This window comes from Phaethon aethereus (genome assembly GCF_964289735.1).
Source record: "Phaethon aethereus genome assembly, chromosome: 15".
NCBI lineage: Eukaryota > Metazoa > Chordata > Aves > Phaethontiformes > Phaethontidae > Phaethon > Phaethon aethereus.
Window position 1 is genome coordinate 18,640,065 of NC_138591.1, and position 20,996 is coordinate 18,661,060.

The 20,996-nt window shown below is 41.1% G+C and overlaps 1 protein-coding gene across 1 annotated transcript; it reads left to right on the forward strand.

The window, feature by feature from the left end:
• Positions 1 to 3,592: 3,592 nt before the first annotated feature.
• On the forward strand, positions 3,593 to 18,658 carry TBC1D24 (TBC1 domain family member 24; the record flags this gene model as incomplete). The annotated part of the gene is made up of 6 exons (XM_082006840.1): positions 3,593 to 4,551; positions 11,431 to 11,589; positions 12,569 to 12,632; positions 16,253 to 16,348; positions 16,768 to 17,002; positions 18,502 to 18,658. The coding sequence occupies 6 exons, from the start codon at positions 3,593 to 3,595 to the stop codon at positions 18,654 to 18,656; spliced, it is 1,668 nt and encodes a 555-aa protein (XP_081862966.1). The 3' UTR covers positions 18,657 to 18,658.
• Between the last annotated feature and the right edge of the window lie 2,338 nt (positions 18,659 to 20,996).

Below are 20,996 nucleotides of genomic sequence, written 5' to 3' on the forward strand. Positions count from 1 at the left end.
TAACTTTCAAGCTTTGTCATTGTTATGAGTAATGTAACTTTTTTGCTGATTTTTACAATCCCCTTATAGTTCTGTTCTAACAGGTACTTGAAAGTATTTCAGGTGCTGATCGATCCTGTTGTCCCCATGTCCAGTTAGAGGATACTTACTACAACATGATGCTAACTTCTCTAAAGCTACTTTAGCAAGAGGGAAAGAGGTCTGTTGCAATAAGGGGGTATAAATGAGTCTGCTTACCTTCAAACATGTCTTCATACAAACATTTCATTCTGAAATGTTTTTTCACTTCTGCCTATGTCTTACCTCTTCTTTATATGTGAAAGCTAGGTAGTTTAGGGGAAGATGGGAATTTTTGACGCAGACATGCACTCTTACACAGCCATCCTCCTCTGGTTTTACTCCTTAACTGACACTCCAGCCTTCTGTCACTCCGAGTATGTCTGTACCACCTGTTTTTTCTCTCTTGTGGTGGCAGAGATGGATAGGAGACAGCCCCAGCCCTTTGCTACTGAATGCGAGACAGCTTTTGTCTCCTCTTCCCACCAGCTCAGAGTTAAACATTGCTCTTTACATGGTTGCCAGAAGAGAGAACTTGTCCGGAGGGAGGGATGGAGGAAGTTTTGGAAGGAGTGGGAGGAGGAGATGAAGCCTGGCTGGAATTTTCCTGAGATTTCTTGGGCTCTTCTCCTTGGGCAAGTAAACACTCCCCGTTTGAGGCCTGCTGGCTTACAGTAGCTGTTGGCACAGTGTCAGGAGCTATGCACCATTACACTGAAGCACACTAATTCTGTTGATTTTGCAAGCACAGTTAAGAGCTGGTCATGCTCTGGCAACCTTGACAATGCCCATTTGCTTTGCTGTCGTTTTTCTTGCAGCATCTAGAGCTTTCAAAAGCATAAGCAGCCAGTCCTATTTGCAGACCCAGCGGATTTATGCCAGCCAAAGTATGTATAAGACTGTAAGCTCAAATCAAAAGTTCTGGCAGTCTGACTTCCATCCTCTAGCCATGGACTTCAGTGAGCTTGTTGAGGAGCACAAACTCATCAAATTCATTAGTTTCTGGAATGGGCAATAACTTCCAGAGGGAAAAACGACTGTTTGATGCAAGCTCTAAATGTGTCTGTGTCTCTGAATGATGGAAAATAAGATGGGAAAGAATAAGGAGGAGGGAGAAGAAAGTTTACAGGAAAAAGGACAGCCAAGATCTAAGATCTGATTATCTTAGAAGTTGTCTTGTACGATGGACATTTTACTTAACCCTCCCTAATATAAATATAAGCAGCTCTGAAGGGATGATGACAGAAGGGGGAAGCTGTTGCATAGTGGAGACTCCAGCAAGCACAGGACAGTAATAGTGTCTATGCTGAAGTGACCATGAACAGAATGGTTCATTTCTCTGTGCTTTGGTTACTGCTAAATAGGATTAAATTTCTCTTCTCCACAAGGATCTTATTCTAGGATTTGAATAAAAGATGATTAATTTCCCTGATTCCCAAGTGGAGAATGACAGAAAAATTTTAACTTCCACAGAGCTGGCGTTGACTCTGTGATGGACTGATATCCTACCATTAATGTCTTTGCATATCCTGAAGACACACTCTCAGCTCACACTGAAGAGGTATCGTTTCCAAATGTCGTACGATACCTTGCTTTCAGAATTGAAGGCAGGACAATGTGTTGCCTTCCTTAATTACAGTCTGAGAATTACTTTCAGATGTGGAAGAATACAACAAAAAGAAATGGTGAGCATTTCTGTATTGCTCTTACATTGTACAAAGATGACTCAAAGAATCTTCTTTGTATTAAAAAAAAAAACACAAAAAGAAAAAAACAAAAAAACCAATGAAACAAAAAAAACCCTGAAGTAAATATTTGGTAGAGAAGAGCCTTCTCTGAAAGACTGCTGCGTGTTGCTGCCAACCTTTTAAAAGAAGACTTAAACTTTGGAACGTCAGCATGTGATTCCAAAATACCCAGATTAGTATTTAGTCGGAATCTAAAACTGTCTGAATTAAATGTATGGCTGTCCAAGCTAATGCTAATCGTATGTCTACAAACTTCTGTCTACTTGAGGCAAAATGTTTGTTTCACTTTTCTGTAGTGAAGCAGGGAGGATGAGTTGTCTGTCATGGTGGTGAGTTTCAAATTATTTTGAAGTGATCAAACCTTATGAGTTTCAAATCATTTTAATGCACCTGTTGTACGAAAGACCATGCTGATAAATGTCAAGTTCCATGCATCCTCCAGTCTGACAGAGGAGCGACTAAGGGTTCTTTGGAAGCATTTCAGTAACTGTTTTTATTGATTTAACCTTGCTACATAATGTCTTAATTGTACAAAACAGTTTTATAGGCCTGTTGTGTTTTTATAGGGGTTATCTGCCTTTGCAGAGTGTGCAGCATCAACAGCCATGTGCTTCCTAGCCTTAGTCTGGCATTGAGGACATGGCAGAGATGTTCCAGCACTGGGCAAACCTGGTACTTGCTGTTATTAGTGCATTTTATTGTATCTCTTCTAGTCTAGTCTTGTATCTCCCCTTCTGACTCGATTAAAGCTGATCAGGTATGGGCACTAGTGGTTGCGGTCATGCTGTCTGCTGGGATACACGTGTACTTTAAAGTTAGAGTCAACTGGTAGATCATGTAAACGTGTGGTCTGAGGAACTAGAGCCCAGAATCTGATCTTTCAGCTCCCGGTGCTATTGCAGGGGTGTGCATTTTTAAAATCTTCTAATGTTGGTGAGAGCGGGCCCTCTAGAGGGTGATTTGGTCATAGAAGTGTGTGCGAGGTCAGGACCAGAAGTCCAATGGAGAGAATTAAGAAGCAGTTCATGATAATTAAAAGAGAATTAAAGAGAATTAACTCGAGAGAATTAAGAAGCAGTTTCATGAAGCTGTTTTAAGCTGACTCAAGCCTGTACTGCAATCAGAAAGGGTGGTTCTGTCCTGCACTTGTCTTTCTTCTGGCACTAACATTGATCTGGCTGACCATAAAACTGCACATCTTACTTATCCAATGGAGAAGAAAAATTGTACCATATTAATGAGCTAATCTCAGTGACTGTGTGTGGCCACACGAGTGCTAGTACCAGCACAAAGAAATGACTAAAAAACACATGTCAGTGGCTAGCAGGCGGTCAGCATCTCTTGTCACTGGCCACACGGTCTTAGAACAGTGTAAGCTGCTCAGGAGACTGCATCCACAAAATGAGGAGGACCACGATCAGAGGGCTGGAACACCTCTCCTATGAAGAAAGGCTGAGAGAATTGGGGTTATTCAGCATGGAGAAGAGAAGGCTCCAGGGAGACCTTACAGCAGCCTGCCAGGGCTTAAAGGGGGCTTAGAAAAAAGATGGGGACAGACTTTGTAGCAGGGCCTGTTGCAATAGGACAACTTTCATTGCTTTAGAAAAGTTTTGGCATTGCCGGAACAAGCTGAGTGTACATGTGTGTTCCTGAAGAAAATGGGAGATTACCTGTTACTCAAACCTCTATTTTTTTACCTTTTCTTTTGCAGGAGAAGCTGCAAGTCATTTAGTGACCAAATAAGGTCTCCATTCTCATGATTTATCTGATATGCTTCTCCTGGAGTCATGGATGAATACAACCGCTTTGTGGATTGGGACAAAATGGATGCTACTGTCCAGAGCCAGGATGCAAAGGAGCTAACCGGCACTGAGTTCCAGGAGCTCAAGCAGCTGGCCCGGCAGGGCTACTGGGCCAAGAACCACTCTCTGAGAGCCAAAGTGTACCACAAACTAATTAGCAATATCCCATGCCGCACTGTGACCCCAGATGCAAATGTGTACCGGGACATTGTTGTGAAGATTGTTGGAAAACGTAACAGTAGCTCCCTTCCACTACCAGAGTTTGTGGATAACAGCCTGGTCCCCACGTACTGCTTGAATGCAGAAGGTATCGGGGCGGTCAGGAAGATTATACTGTGCATTGCGAATCAGTTCCCAGACATATCATTTTGCCCAGCACTGCCTTCTGTGATAGCTTTGCTCCTCCACTACAGCAAAGATGAGGCAGAGTGCTTCGAACAGGTTTGCCGCATCCTTGCTTGCAATGACCCATCCAAGCGGCTCATTGATCAGACGTTCTTAGCTTTTGAGTCGTCCTGCATGACCTTTGGTGACCTGGTTAACAAGTACTGTCAGGCAGCGCATAAGCTGATGGTGGCAGTGTCAGAGGATGTGTTGGAGGTGTACTCCGACTGGCAACGGTGGCTCTTTGGAGAACTGCCTATGGTGTACGTTGCTCGCGTCTTTGATGTGTTTCTGGTGGAGGGCTACAAAGTTCTCTATCGTGTTGCTCTGGCTCTTCTGAAATTTTTTCACAAAGTCAGAGCCAGGCAGCCCATGGAGTCTGACAGCATCCAGCAGGACATTCGAGCTTTTGTGAGAGACATTGCCAAGTCAGTGTCTCCAGAGAGGCTTCTGGAAAAAGCCTTTGCTATCCGCCTTTTCTCACGGAAGGAGATCCAGCTTCTGCAGATGGCCAATGAGAAGGCTTTGCAGCAGAAGGGCATCACGGTCAAACAGAAGAGGTAGGGCTCTCTCTGCAGGTAGCCAGTGATCTTGTCAGTATTCCCAGCAGAGTTTTCCTGGGTGACTGGTGGGGAAGCTCTACTGGTACATGCTGGTGTCTGCTGGTTTTTTTTTTTTCTCTGTAGAAAAAGTCAGCAGCCCCAAAATTAAGCATTGCTGAGATTGTAACTAGATGTGTAACGGAATGTTATGATAGAAGAGAAACAAAGCATTTTCTCTTAGCTTAGTGATGAATTTATAATTACTTTCTACAGGTACCTGTTAATTGCAAGTGTTGTATGTCAAAAGTGTCTTTCACAAGCTGCTTTTGAACTAAAAGGCATTTTAGAAAAGCTGGAAAAAACACTGATAAATTAGTTGGAAAAGTACCCATACAAATGTGAAAATAAATTCTTAAATATGAGATTATTTGTATAAAATGGTAATTTCATGCTGCCCAGTACTGTGAATTCAGCAGTTTCGTTAGTTTAAGTAGGCAAACACTGTCCCAGATGGGAACATTTTGCTTAACTTGGGAGTTATTTTGACAGAACAAGGAAGGAATAAGTCTTATTTACAGGTTACTTTTAAAATTACTTTGACTGCAAGCCTCCTGAGAGTCAAAGAGTATAGTAATCACAGGTAGAAGTTGACCTATTTTCTGATAGGTTTGTGTACTATTAGAAATAATGCTTTTCAAAGAACCAAGGAAGAGAAGAGTGAGGATACTGATCCAAAAGATGATTGCATAATCACAGTATCTTTTCAGAAATGAGGGGAGGAAAAACCAGCTGTGCAACTAGTAAATAAAATCCTGCTCCAGTGTGATAGTAAAAGCCACAATAATAAAAAGCTTAGCTGAAAGATCTCTCCGTGTTTATAGAAAAGGCAGCAATGGATTAATCTAAACAAAATCAGCATCTTGCCAAGTGCAAATGTATGTGCAGGTAAATACTGGCGGTGTAGGCATGTTCTGTTTCTCCTAAGGCCTCCTCTGACTGCAGAAAACTTCTTCCAGCCATTTTTGAAATCTAAGTGTTGAACAGTTTTATCAGCTGTCCTGACCTCTGAAGAGAGGAAGACTTCTAGAAATTTGCTGGGATCAGTAAGTCCGATATCTAGAACTTGGTATTCTAGAGGGACAGTCTTTCATTTTCTCTAAATCTTTAAAAAGCAAAAGGTACCAGCCACTGGTACTGGTATTAGGATCTTAGAGCCAATAGTGGTCCTGAGTTAGTTACAGTAGTTGCAAACATATACCATTCCATGGTATTGAAATATATACTTAGCAGAGTTCAGCCTATAAAATAACATAAATGTTAGCTGAACCTCTTTTATGTGTCTAAATGCAAAGTTCCCTCCAGTCTTTTCCAACAGTTTATTTTTAGACTCACAGTTTGGTTTATAATTAGCCTGTATTTTATTTTGTTCATATCTTAGAAGAGATTGCTCTGTCAGTCTCAAATATTTCAAGCCATTAGCCACTGGAATGTCTTGTAGGCTAGAGTTCAGACCACTGTATTTGGAACTCACAACCAGAAGCATTAACTCTTCCAAAGTGTATCTTTTCTTCCTGTACTGAATTTTGGGAGAGTTGTAATATCTTTTCTAAGCATATTCTTCAGCAACAGAATGAGAGCTTTAAATAAAATAAATAAATAAAATCAAAGCCAACCAACAGAAAAAAGAAGCTCCTGCTGTGCTAAATGCTGTAGAGGTATTCTTGCTCAAAACAACAGTGATGCCTTCAAAGCAAAATACTGGCATTATTTGGGTACGAATTTACTGTAGTTACTGCCCTCCCAGGCAGAGCTGCTAGGGAAAAACTGTTATCCTCTCTCAGCTACTTCTGTAAACATACTGGAACTTCTCAGTATCCCTGGCACAGTACTGCTGTGAATTTGGCTCAGTTTGAATCCCAGTGTGGGCAGATGTGAGTGCTGGAGAAGCGAGCTCTTTATCAGTGCTTGATAGGACATGAGTGAGTTCTCTTGTCCAGGTGTGTTTGGCCTGTGCAAAGAGATGATGAATTATTTTCCAATCAGATAACTATAAACAGGTAGCAAAAAGGGGAGGGGGGGGGGGAGAAATATTTTAACCCTGTCTTTTGTTTGTTTTTCTCGTGCTTGGTGATTCGAATCAAACCTTACTTTGTTTCTCTCCAGGCTCCTTCTATTCACTTTGTTGTGGATGTAGGAAATCGCTGATCTTTTCTATCTTTTTTTTTGTCTTTCTTGTTATACGTTCTCCTTCTGTCAATTCCATACCCACTGCACCCCTCCTGTTTGCAGTGTTGCACCTCCCAAAAGGTAGGTTAAAACACTTGAATCTTTGCACTTTGCTTGTTTCGTCTGTCTTTGGCTGGTTATTTTTCCCAAGGCTGTCATTATTGCTAATGCTGGGGCAGGAGAAGCAGGGCAGCAGTTAGAGCATCCGATTGCTGTGTAACATCTCCTGAACATGCTCTTGCAAAGTTAGTTCAAAGCACCTGCAAAGCTGTAAGATAAGGGATCATGGGCCCAGCTAGTTGACATGGCACTTCCATACAGCAATACAAGCCTGTGTTTTCCAGAATGGAAGAGCGTAATGTTAATGGTGTGATGTAAGTCCTTTCTACACCAGAAGAAAAAGTACTATTTTTTTAAAACATCTCAAGTAACATGTCTTCAGAACCATTAGGTATTGTCCCACATCCAAGCCTGGTATATGCTGTTGCAATAGATGTGAGACATACTCAACTTTTCTTCTTTGCAAGCTTTCTGCAGTTAATTGGAAAGATGTTGGACTGAACCCAACTTGCAACACTCCTAAAAGTGACTTGTCTCTATTCATACTAGATTATATTTATTTTTAAGTAGGTAGGGCTTTTTCTAGAGGTAAGAAGACAAGACTATTTTCCTGTGTCAAGGAGGTCGGAGTTACTCAGCCATATAGCATTAATGGTTAATGAAGTTATTCATCAAGTCTTGGCCTGAAAAGCAAATCTTAAAGAACAAAACCCAGTGGATTGTGATACCTGATAAGTGGAGAACTTGGAAAGGAGAAAGACTGCCCTGTGAGTATTAAATACCACAGATGCATGGGTTTAAATTAATGCCTTTGAGAATCTTCTGGCCTTATTGCAGGTGCCCTGACTTAACTTTAGTAAGTGATGCACACTAACATATGTACTAATTTATAAAATCAAAATTGGAACTAATTTCCTCATGTTTTCATGTCTGAAAGAACACCTTCAGAGACTTATCAAAGCACGTTTCATATCATATCCTGTATGTTGAGGATTTTGCCTCTAATAAATCAACAGGCTGTTAACTCCAGCCAAGCAAACCTTCAACGTCCATGTACTATTTTACTGTAGTTACAATGTCTGAAAGCAGCAGAAAGCCATGGATTCTGCTAGGAAACACATAGTTTGGGTATGAAGGAACTTAGGTAGATGCAGACTGTCTGTTGACACTGATCTCGACACAAGGATGAGGTTTCAGGCTTATACACCACATATGGCTTATGTTGCCATTTATGACTGAGAAACAACATCACTTCTACCATGCATTTATGCCCTAACTGAAATTATAATGGATTTCAAAGATAATGCAGATCCCATAAGGTTTCACCCAAACCGAGTAGAGCAGGAAGATGTAATTCAGTGAGTCATACCTTGAAGTGTGGTATTTGTTGTCTTGGAATACATACAGAGCATATCCACTGTAACAGCTGCCACTGCATGTCGTCAGCGTTGGCTTTATCTCCAGGAACTTTGAGGTCTCTGAAGCATATTGCATTAGTGATATAGCTGTAAAAATAACAATCCTATGAAAATAGCAAATCAGCTGCTTTATTAAACATGTAAATTGTGCTACTTCTAAATCTAATTTCCTTTCAGATAATAACAATTGCAGGTGTTTTTCCAACATCAGCAAGCAATAGAAAGTTGTAATGCCGATCCCAATAAGCCAACATGAAGAATTGAGGAAAATGCTAATGCAGGGTAAAATCTTAATGAATTTGTTCAGTTCTGGTGGTAGACTTTAATGCAGTGCCAGTCCAAATTTAGTGTTCTTTCAAACTGCTGGGTTTTTTTACCAGATAACCCTGAGAGACCTCTGGTGAGGTGAAAGGCTAAACTTAATTTTCATCAATCAACGTACACCAAAACTGTTTTTTTCTTAGTCAACTTGTGTGCTACTCATTTTTACTCGTTTACTGCTTTGAAAAGCAACTACCCAACTGAAGTAGATGATTTTCAGTGTCATTAGAGAAACACTGTCAAAAATAAGAGGATAAACACAGGTTAAAATACTTGTAATTCTAGCTGTAATTTTCTGAACACCTTCCCCTCAAAATAAAACCTCCTTGCATTTTTCTTGAGCAGCATGGAGTTTGGTTTGATGTAGGTGCAGGCTGTGTATTGACACTGGTCTCAACACAGGATCAGGTTTCAGTCTTAAGCACCTGCAGCTGTGATTTATGACTGGGAAATAGCAGGTCATTTTATTTTGAATCCTTTGGTCAAGCTACAGTCTAGGTTTTACTAACTGAATGGTGACATTAATATAAAATGATTCACCATGATATTCACGGGGCAGGAACGGCATGCCGGGAGTAGTTTTAAATGGCCAATACAATGGTAAATGCTTTCTAGTAAATCAGAAAGATCTGTTTGTATAGGTGATATCCTGCCTACATGGAAAAGTTGTAGGAAGACACAGGGTGCTGAAAGTGATGTGTTACTATGAATGCTGAACACAGGCTTCGAGTGGGGTCTGGGTAGGAAGGTCCTTAAATCAGCAATTTATAGTAGCCAGGAGAAGGAACAGAGGGGAAAAAAAAAAGTACACTGAGGTTGAGAGCCTTTTAGGAACAAGTACTTAAGTTCAGTTGCCCAAACAGATCACATAAGTGTGAAAAATGTGCAGACCAAACATACAAATAATGTTGAGGCTTGCTTGTTTGAAGGTTAGTAGGTTTAAAACTGTTTTGCTATTTGCTAACTCTTAGCCTACTTATCATCATTACTTTTCCTCCAGAAATTCACTGTAATAAACTAGTTGATTGCCCTGAAATTTTTTTAATTCCTTGAATGTGAGAAAAATCTAATATCAGATGAACTGAAACCAAGGCTTGTTTCTCAGCTCTATTCTGTAGTGCCACCAGTCTTTAGCTGCAGACCAGACAGGATGAGGAGGGCTGAGACTAAAGTAAGATTCTGAAGATGTGGATTCAAGTCTTGGCTCATACTTTGCTTCAGCTGATCTTTCCTGTGCCTCAGCTTGCTGTGTTTAAAAGCATAAATAATGTCCTAGTCAGTGATACTGTAAGTTTTAAAACCCATTAGTAGTTGCAGCTTGCTTAAATAGGTGTATATAAGTTTAAATATATTCATATTTATGTTGTATAAATAAACTTACATTCATAAAGGTGTTCATATGTTTAAATAAGGTGCTCATATAATGTTCATATAAACATAAGTTCCTTGCTAATAAAATAATGCAGGGTAGCAATGCACGTAGTGATTGGTTCATTTTGTTAGAGGAAGCAGTAGGGTTTTGTTTTGTTTTGTTTTGTTTTTTAAGTGACCTAAAAAGAGTCACTTAATTAGAAATGCTGACACTAAGGCAGCTACAATAAATTTCAGAAAGCATTTCCCAATGTCTCCAAGCAAGCACTGCTGTAAAGTACAGCACAGATGTTGCTGATTTCTTGGTACTACAAGCAAGAAAAACAATTAAAAATGTATAGTTTGTGTGTTTTAGGGAGTGAGCTAAGCTATTCAGATACGTGCAGATATGCAGTATTGAGGTCCACTTTATGTTCCTTCAAACTAAGAGGAAAGAAATGTGTAATTGTAAAAAAAAAAAAAAAAAACACCCCACCAGAAATTGGCAAATACTTGCAACTGAACCCTTGCATGCAGAGCAAACTGCCTGAAGCTTTGTTTAACTAATGGCTACCCAGCAACTTGGTATCTTGTGTAAGTTCATCTGTCACTTCTACCATGTACTTGGCTGTCACCCTTGCATTTTAAAAGTCTTTAACAATCGTCCATGGATACAATAACACTTGTTTAATCCCCAGGCTCTGAGTTTGTGTGCTTATTTAATCTGAGAAATGAAGGCTCATGATGATGATTACCTTCAAGTGTTTAAAAGCCATGAATCAGTTCTTATAATTGTATCAGACCTTTCTGGGGAGCATGGGGGTTTGCTTTTCCATGTGAGTGTCTAGTGTTCCTTCATGTTTTCAGGCTCCATCTGTAGCCATGAGCCTAGTAACTTCTTTGGTTCTTAATGAAGTGGAAGTCATTGGTAATGAAAATGTTTCTAAGAGGTGGAACTTTCCAAAAGCTTGAAATATTTGCCTTGGGTTAAAATTGCTTAGCCTCGTAATACTGATTCCTCTAAGATTTCTGAGGGTTTTAGGAACTTTCTAGTTCCATGATACAGGCAGGACCTTAGAGGGTGAAAAGGTACTATCTCTTCCTTTGAGATCCTGGCTGTGTCTTTAAGGTATTCTGTTCTCCATGCTTAAATACTAGTACCAGTGAGACTGTCTCAAACAGCAAATATAATTTGATCTATTTAGGGTCATGGTCATCCTGGCTGGCTCACCATTACGTCCTCTGTATATAAAGGTGCAGGCCACAGCTGCCATACAGAGGAATTGCTCCAGGTATATCAGTAAGGTCAGATCACTACCTCTTGAGGATTATGTTAAACTGCAGTAGGTTATTATCTTCACTAAGTCATGGCCTTCTAATGCCGTGGGCTGGAGGTTTGAACAATAGCATGTCTACTAGGGTCTTTAGTGTTCAGCTGTCTTTGCATATTACTGTCCAGTAATCCAAAACTTGTTTTGTTGTTAAATTATTGTTTCTCAATGTTTTGTATTGTATTCCTCAGGCAGAATGTGCATTTAGCAGTTCATGCTGAGAACTTCAAGTCTGAAATTGTCAGTGTGAAAGAGATGCGAGATATCTGGTCATGGATCCCAGAGCGATTTGCACTTTGCCAGCCCCTCTTGCTTTTCACCACCTTGGAACATGGCTGTAGTCTGAGCAGGTAAGGAAAACCTTCCCCACTCTCCTTTACTGCAGGGCAAAAAAGAGCAACTGGTGAACTGTTCGCTGGATTGACAAAAAGGCCATGCCTAGTTAGAATTTGATCTGAAGAATATTACTAGTGATGGGATGTAAATGTGACAAATTCCTATTGGCTTCAGAATTTGACCAAGGTACTTCATAAGCCAGAACACAGCAAGCCATTTTAAACTGTCCAGGGCCAATTGGAAAAAGTCAAACTTGCATCAGTTCACAGAGTATGCTGGTCTGAGACTGGTTCATTCCCATGGGTATGAATGGTTTAACTCAGTGGCTTCTCTGCAGGCTCTTTTGATTAGATAACCACATTCAAACTAATCCAAAGAATAAGGTAACTGGAAACTGGAGGATCTTCTACCTATGAATCTGATTGTTGTTATTTTTAAAGTGGGATAAACTAGGTACGAGTTCTCCTTGCACTTGGCACAGAAGTGCAATAATTGTATAGCTCCTAATAATGACGTTGATATCTGCAGTTGAGGTACTAAGGTGGGGAGCGGTCTGCTGTCCCAGACCCATGTGCCTAGGAGGAAAGGCAAAATCAAGCAAAGAGAATGCCTTATAATTATTATCTATGAAAACCAAAAGTTCTTCAGACACAGCCATCAGTCCTCAGGACACAACTTCCTTTAGGTTGTCGTAATTCAAAATGCTGTTAAGTGACACTGTTGCAATAGGTAGTCTTCTAGTTATTCTGCAGAGGCACAAACAACTGTACAGAGAGCTGAGTAGAGATGATCTGCTTGATAATATTTATTTACACTCCAACTCTGTTATTTACAATGGACTATAGAAAGCATTTGCAGAAATATGCTTAGTCATCAGATGTCTGTTTTGCCATGCCATCCGTTGGAGGAGGAGGTGGTGCCTGACTTTAAGGAGGAAAAGAACTGCAGTTGGTGATAGTTGAGTGCTCATTTTTTGTGTACTCTGCACTTCAGGTTCTATTCTCACAGCGAGGGGCACGAACCAACTCTTCTCCTCATTAAGACCACAGCAAAAGAGGTGAGTGAGGTAAAAGGCAACTGATGAAATTAGGTTTTAGGCAATTATGTAATACTGTATTGCAACACACAGCTGTTTATAATAAAATGAAGTGAGGGACCTGAAATTGCTTGGGGTTTTGTTTGGTTTTTGAACAATACATGCTTTGAATGGTTCCATTCTCCATACTCCTGAGAGTACTGAGAGAGCTGGCGGAGGAGCTTGCCAAGCCACTCTCCATCGTTTATCAGCAGTCCTGGTTAACAGGGGAGGTCCCAGAAGACTGGAGGCTTGCCAATGTGACGCCCGTCTACAAGAAAGGCCGGAAGGAGGATCCTGGGAACTACAGGCCTGTCAGCCTGACCTCTGTACCAGGGAAGATCATGGAGTGGTTGGTCTTGAGAGTGCTCACAGGGCATCTGCAGGACAACCAAAGGATCAGGCCCAGCCAGCATGGGTTCATGAAAGACAGGTCCTGCTTGACCAACCTGATCTCCTTCTATGACCAGGTGACCCGCCTAGTGGATGAGGGGAAGGCTGCGGGTGTTGTCTACCTGGACTTTAGTAAAGCCTTTGACAGCGTCTCCCACAGCATTCTCCTGGAGAAACTGGCGGCTCGTGGCTTAGACGGGTTTACTCTTCGCTGGGTGAGGAACTGGCTGGATGGCCGAGCCCAGAGAGTTGTGGTGAACGGCGTTAAATCCGGCTGGCGGCCAGTCACAAGCGGTGTTCCCCAGGGCTCGGTTCTGGGGCCGGTCTTATTCAATATCTTTATTGATGATCTGGATGAGGGAATTGAGTGCTCCCTCAGTAAGTTTGCAGATGACACCAAGCTGAGTGGGAGTGTTGATCTGCTGGAGGGTAGGAGGGCTCTGCAGAGGGATCTGGACAGGCTGGATCGATGGGCAGAGGCCAACTGTATGAGGTTTAATAAGGCCAAGTGCCGGGTCCTGCACTTTGGCCACAACAACCCCATGATGCAATGCTACAGGCTTGGGGAGGAGTGGCTGGAGAGCAGCTCGGCAGAAAGGGACCTGGGGGTGCTGGTTGACAGCCGGCTGAATATGAGCCGGCAGTGTGCCCAGGTGGCCAAGAAGGCCAACAGCGTCCTGGCCTGTATCAGGAATAGTGTGGCCAGCAGGAGTAGGGAAGTGATTGTGCCCCTGTACTCAGCACTGGTGAGGCCGCACCTTGAATACTGTGTTCAGTTTTGGGCCCCTCACTACAAGAAGGATGTTGAGGTGCTGGAGCGTGTCCAGAGAAGGGCAACGAAGCTGGTGAGGGGTCTGGAGCACAAGTCTTATGAGGAGCGGCTGAGGGAACTGGGGTTGTTTAGTCTGGAGAAGAGGAGGCTGAGAGGAGACCTTATCACTCTCTACAACTACCTGAAAGGGGGTTGTGGCGACGAGGGTGTTGGTCTCTTCTCCCAAGTAACTAGTGATAGGACAAGAGGAAATGGCCTCAAGTTGCGCCAGGGGAGGTTTAGATTGGATATTAGGAAAAATTTCTTCACCGAGAGGGTGGTCAGGCATTGGAACAGGCTGCCCAGGGAGGTGGTGGAGTTGCCATCTCTGGAAGTGTTCAAAAAACGTGTGGATGTGGCACTTCAGGACATGGTTTAGGGGACATGGTGGTGCTGGATTAATGGTTGGACTTGATGATCTTAAAGGTCCTTTCCAACCTAGTGATTCTGTGATTTGTTGATTATAGGACTCTGCATTCTTGGATAAATCTTGTAAAATAGGTCTTGGTCAGCTGTTCTTTTTCTTGTAAGTAATGTGGGATGATGGGCTAGAGTAAGTCATTGAGCTCTTGGACAGACTCTCTTAATTGCAGTTTGAGAAGGAGAGGCTGGGGAATTGTGTTAAGAAACTAATGATTCATAGAAGATATTTTCAATTTCTCCAGGATATGAGGAGAGAAAGTAGCAGAATTCAAATGGTATTAATAATATTGGACTGCATAATGTGGAAACAAAAGCTTTAGCTTCAACTCATTCTTATTTGGAAAAAAAAAAAAGGCTGTGAGAATGTGAGGAGGAGTTGCACACAAGTGCCTTATCTAATGAGTGCTGGTTCTCTGCTCCTCTGTGCATGGCAATATTGGACAATATAATGTGAAAAGAGAAGCATTAGCTTCATTTCATTCTTGTTTAAAAAAAAAAGATGTGTAAAACAAGAAAGCTTCCCAGAACCTCCGAAGGAGAGCACACAGGTGCTATCTGTAGTGAGCACTGGCTGTCTGTGCCACTGTGCATGACTTCTAAATATTCTATGTATAACTTTAAGCTATTATTGCAGCCTCTGGGTTTATATGTCTGCATATGTTCCTGAAGGATGACTGCCCATGAAAAAAGCCCCTTTCTACTCTTATTTGCATCTCCCTAATGCTATCGCTCCAGGCTGTTTTATAGTTCTATGTATGATTTCTGGTCTGCACTGACATGCCAATGGCTTACAGAATGCCTGTGGTATCTAAGGAGAAGAGGGAAAATATTTATTATTTTGCTTCTTGTCTTGGAGCATGTCACAAAGTCCAGCTTTAAGTGATGCTTATATGGTGCTTATGATGGTTTTTATAGTATGGTTCATTTCTTACCTCTCAAAAAAAAAAAAAAAGTCCAAACAAAAAAGTAGGATGATGGGGGGCAGGGGGGTGTTTGGTGGTTGTGGGGTTGGTTTTGTTGTTGGGTTTTTTTTTTCCCCAAAGGATTACGTTCATCCTTTATTCATATGTCTACTGTTACATTTTAGAAAGAAGAAAATTTGTTTTCTTATTTTATGGCTTTCATGCACTTCAGGCATATCGGATCAAATGGAGTTCTGGGACATCTCTTTGTTTATGTACACAACTTATTATATAAGTTTTGTCCTAGCAGCTCTGCTTGTAATGCTGGTGGAGGCTAAACAGCAAATATACCTTAAAATAATTCTGTTTAACCAAAGTTTCTGGGGAGAAAAAAAAAAAAGCAGGGTTGTTTTCATTCCATTCTTAGAGCTTCGTTGTTTGGTCCATGTCCATTTGGCAGCGATGCTTGCTGCTGGTAGCAAGAAATTCTTCTAATGCAAACAAAAGACTCCACAGAAAAGCTCAGCCCTCTAAGGCTATGTTTTTCTTTATTGGAAGCTAGTGAACCCCATGCTGTTTGAATAGGCTGCTTTTAAATATCTGAGGTAGTTCAGCTTTGGCTTAGCTAAGCTGACAGTTTGAAATGGAGAAAGACCCCAAGGCTATTGTTTATGACCAGAAAACTTTCAGAGAGAACTGCTCATACTGTAAGTTGTGACAGTACTGTTGCTTTGGATGCCAAAATGAGGAAGTGGAAGTTAGGCTTTACAAGTCTGGAGTGATTTGTGTTCTGGTACCAGGGGTTATGTTGGAACGTTTCTCCTTTAAGGTCTCGGAGATGTGTAATAATTTATGAAACTCTTACGATTTAAGGGTACCCACCAGTAGATTAAAGCAATTTAAATCTATCTTTAGATATAGGTGCTAGTGCTGCCTTAATCCACTGATATAGAGACTTTGAAAGTCAAACTGAAATAAAACTTTCAGTTTTGGACTCTGAAATGTTGGTATCAATTGGTTTAACGCACTTTCTTCTTCAATGGAAAACCTCCTGACCGTGCTGTTTGTGCTAGGTCTGTGGTGCTTATCTGTCAACTGACTGGAGCGAGCGCAGGCGAGGAGGGAACAAGCTGAGTTTCTTTGGAACTGGGGAGTGCTTTGTATTTAGGGTGAGTAAAATTTTATTGTCACTACCTGGTAGCAAGGCAGAACCGCTGTACTGGTGTGAGTAACTCTTACTTCCTTTCTACTTGAAGAGGCTGGATTATACGCCCTTCCTAGTTTATGAAGTCTACTGAACTCTTAATGTGGAGGAGAAGATTTTATTTTTCAGTTTTGTGGTGAGCCTTTTTCTCCCCTTAAGCAGAATATTTTCTTAAAAGATGTAATAAGGTAACTCAGAGAACACTGCATCATTTCTTCAGTCACCTAAGAAGCAAAGGTGTAAAGAAAGAAAATAATATCTGACCTAAAAGACAATTTGATCCAATCTTTACTGCTAATCGTGTGGGTGGAGTCCGAGGGGCTTGAATGTTCTGTGCATAGTGCATGTGCACTAAGAGCTTTGCTCTTCTCTGCCCCCATGTAGCTGCAGCCAGAAGTGGAACGCTTCGAGTGGGTGATCATAAAACACCCAGAACTGGCCACAGCTGGCTCAGAGCCAGAAAATCATGCCTCACCAGCCTCTAGCACCCTCCCTTCCAGCAGCGTCCCATCAGACCCCTCAGATCGGCTTTCTCCCTTCTTATCAGCTCGGCACTTCAACTTGCCTTCCAAAACAGCCTCCATGTTCATGGCTGGCAGCAGCGAATGCATCATTATAGGTAAGTCAATGTGGGAATTTGAGCATGTATCCTGCCAGCTCTTCCTATCTGCCTTAGATAAGAGAGTTACCTATGTTTACCATATATGTATTTCAGTATCGCTACAGTTAGAGCTAAAAGTGGCCGAACTCTGATACTATTACCCAGCAAAAATTTTCAGTGGGAAAACTTGCATACAAGCATTTTAGAGTAAGATAGTAACTCTTTAAGCACAGTATGGTTTAAGCACAGCCATACTTTCATACTGCCTAGTTCATGATGAGAAATAGTTCTTAAAGAGGAACTTAACTTTGCACTGAGGCTTTTGAAACACAGGGTAAACTATAAAACATGTTAATTCTCCTGGAACTTTATTGGATCTGTGATGCTGCTGACTTTGGCAAAAGCCTACTTAGTAAAGTTGTCACCTAAATGGGATTTACAAGGAACAGGTATAAAATCATAGTCATCCTTTTCCCAAAGAGCTTTACTTGATGCTTGTTGGGAGAGCAACTACCCTGGTCATTTCCTCTGTAACGTCAAGTGTTGGCTGATTTCCCACTTAACAGCACGTGCTCTAATCGACCATAAATTGGGCTGCTCCAGTATCAGCTAGGCTGGTGAGAGCTTCAGGGCATGTGTAACTGAATTAGAAATCACTGTTAATGATGTATCACAGATCTTTCAGAGATCTTTACTGTTGGGCATATATCCCACCAGCTCTTCCTGTGAACCTTAGATAAGAAAGTCACATATATTTACCATGTATTACAGTATGGGTAGTACTGAGAGAAATACAGGCTTGGGTAGTAGATAGGTAGAAATGAATGTTGTACACAATTCCAGCTGTAGACCAGAATTTCACCTTTTTGATCCTTCAGATGTTTTCAGTAGCTATTCTTAAATGGTTGCCCTATAAGCAATAGGGGAATCTTCCTTTTTGTTTTCCTAACACATTTCGTGTAAATTTATTTGACTTCACTGCATTCTCTGACTGTAAGCTCCATGAATCTTGACATAGACCCACAGATAATCAAAATGCTTTTAACTCTGACATGTTTTATAATGATTTAGAAGACCAAACCAGTGCTGTTACTTATTGATCTTGTTCTTCTCCCAGCTTTGATTTTTGACTGCTAACAGAATTCTTTGTTTTTTCGTTACTGGAGGGAAAATACACAGTTGGTAGCTTCCAAGATCCTCCAGCACTGAAAAACAAATCTTAAATGTAGGCATTTGAGTGAGGCTTCTTGTTCTTACTAACTTGCATTATTGTGTTTTTTTTTTAATTAAAAAAATCCTCCTGTTCTGATAGTGTCATTTAAAAGCTATGCATTTGATCATACTTCCCTTACAAGTAAAGTGACATTTGCAAGTAAATGTCACTTAGGGTTTCCAGTTGTTCCTATGAGAAAAGCACTTAAGTCCTTCCCCTCCCCCATTTTTTTTTCTTTTATTTGACAGTTTCCCATGCTGAGAAATGCAGAGACACACTTAGACTTGTCTTTGTCTCTTCACAGGAGGTGGTGATGGCCAGGCTCTTTACCTCGATGCAGATCTGAACCACGGAAGAACTAGCCACTGCAATACTTTCAATAATCAGCCATTGTGTTCTGAAAGCTTCCAGATCTCTGTCTTGGAGGTGTGGGGCTTCAGGGACACTATGAATGGTTGATGTGACTGTCATTAATCAAGTAGTTTTTCAATTGTCTTAGGATTCTGAAGGCACACTCTAATGCAGGAGCCAAGTTAGAACATACATTTCTGCTGGGCTCAGTGTTTTTTAGTAATTGCTAAGCAGTGTACTTGAATGCAGGGCTTGGTTGTTTACCTCTTATTTTATTTAAGACAGGCCAAGGTGAAGTGATATATCTGATTAACTCCTTAGCTCTTTACCTTTAGAGAGCTGGATTCAAGTCCTGTTATTAGGTAAAAATGAAAAGATAATGATTTCAAACCATCCTAAATGGATGCAAGGCCGTCTCACAGGATAGGTTTGTAGTTTGATGCAATTCCTCAGAGGCACAGAGCCGACTGAGGTGTACTGTAGAGCTGTGTGTCACTGGCAGCAGTATCTGGCTTGAGCCAGTAATATCAGATGTCCACAGGGAACATTGATGACCTCAGATTTGACATAGAACAGTAGTTCATAAAATCATTGGCCTGCTATAAACAGACAAATCAGTACTATTTTTGTAAGTTACAGAAGCCCTCAATTCACACAAGAACCATGACTGCTAGTTATCCTTCTCCTTGTATCTGAACGCTTGACACATTCCAGCTGCATCTGTTTGAGGAGTCTGCCTCTGAGGAAGGCATCCTGACTGGACAGTGATATCTCAAAGGCTTGATTTTGTTTACATTCCTATTCCATATCAGTATAATGACTTCAAACTGACTCGTGTTTCAGGCAGCTGAAAGTTACAGCATATATGCAGTGCTCAGAAACTTCCCTTTCTTCGTCTTTCCTGGAAGCTGAAATGGAGCTTTAAATCTGAGAATAACTGTGCTGATACCACTACATGGTTGGGGAATTAGACATTGCCATATAGAAGCTTAATGCTCTCCCCGCAAGAAAATCTGTGTAATATTATTCTGGGAGTGGATGAGTTTCCCAGGAGAACTCTAGGCGACGCTGTTTCTCCATATCATGAGTCTTCCCAGTGATGAGATCCTGAAAAAGGTAATGCTTTTTTCCAACAGTGTTCTGGTAGGGCTTGGATGATGCAAAGAGGCTTTTGCTCATTCCTGAGAATTCATACAGTTCTCTGCAGGCATGCCTTGTGGCATGTGATGTCTGGAGGCAATTGCCTAATGTCTTTATCGAAAACTTGCAGTATCTGCTGTAGAACTTCTCCCACATGAAGCACAAGTACATAAACATCACTGGATAGTCCCGAGCATACAACAAGATGCTCTCAAAGCTTCAGTGGGTAATTCGCCAGTAAGAAGATTTACCACAACCAGTAAAATGAGGGGAAAGAGGAATTGCTGGTTTTTTCAGCAGTTCAATCTAAAAATTTGATTGAGAATGGGGGCAATGTTATTATTACTTAAACTTGAAGTTCATTAAAAGGAAAAATTAAAAATTTAGAGTGAGAAAATCTCAGCTAGGCTGGACAGGGTCAGGTTAATATTCAGAAGTCACAGATGAGTCTTGTTGGTAATGTTGGCTTGTTTAGCTTGCCATCAATAAAAATTCCATGTGTCTTGGTAAAGTGTTGCCTCTTGCAAAGTATGTGAACAAACCTGGCAAAAATGTGATTTGCTTCTAAAGGTGCCATTTTGAATTTTTGTCAAAATAACATGGAAATATTAGACTTCATATACAACAGTTCAGGGTGTCTTTTGCACCATTTATATTTGCAATTAGATTATTTCACCCTGTTTGAGAGTCAGCACTGGGCCTCTCTCTTTCCCACTTCCCACTCGGTGAGTTCTGTCTAGCTGCCTTTTCATAGCTTTACTGTAAGCTTGATTGAACTAGAAGGGAAGATGTAATTCAGCTATATTTATGTATCTTGATGGGGAGAAACATGAACAGTCATATCTGGCTTTTTGCAAATACTGGCCTATTATTTTTTCAAAGCTAGCTGTATCACTTTGCACTTGCTGGTATCCCATGAGCTTCCTCAGACAAAACAAATCACTCAAATTTATTCCATTTAGTAGATCCTCTTAAATGTAGGTGGGATTTCAGTTTTGTCCCTGTCTCCTCTCTTTTGAACTTGTTTGAGGTGCCCTTGAAAAAAACCCCACAATAGCATTAATTTTCAGCCTGTTAACTTGTCAGAAATTCCCTCCAGGTGTGTGTTGGCAGGATTTGTGGGACTTTAGTATTACACTCAAAATGAATAGGTTTTATCTGCAAAATCTTCCCTGCAGCTGGCAGTGGTGGTGTGATTTTCTCACTCTCCGTTGCTGCTGGATGCAACTATGTCAGCGAAACCCGAGTACTCTACCGTGTATTAAGCCATATCTAAGAAACACTGTTCCTTTCCCTGCTCTGTTCTTA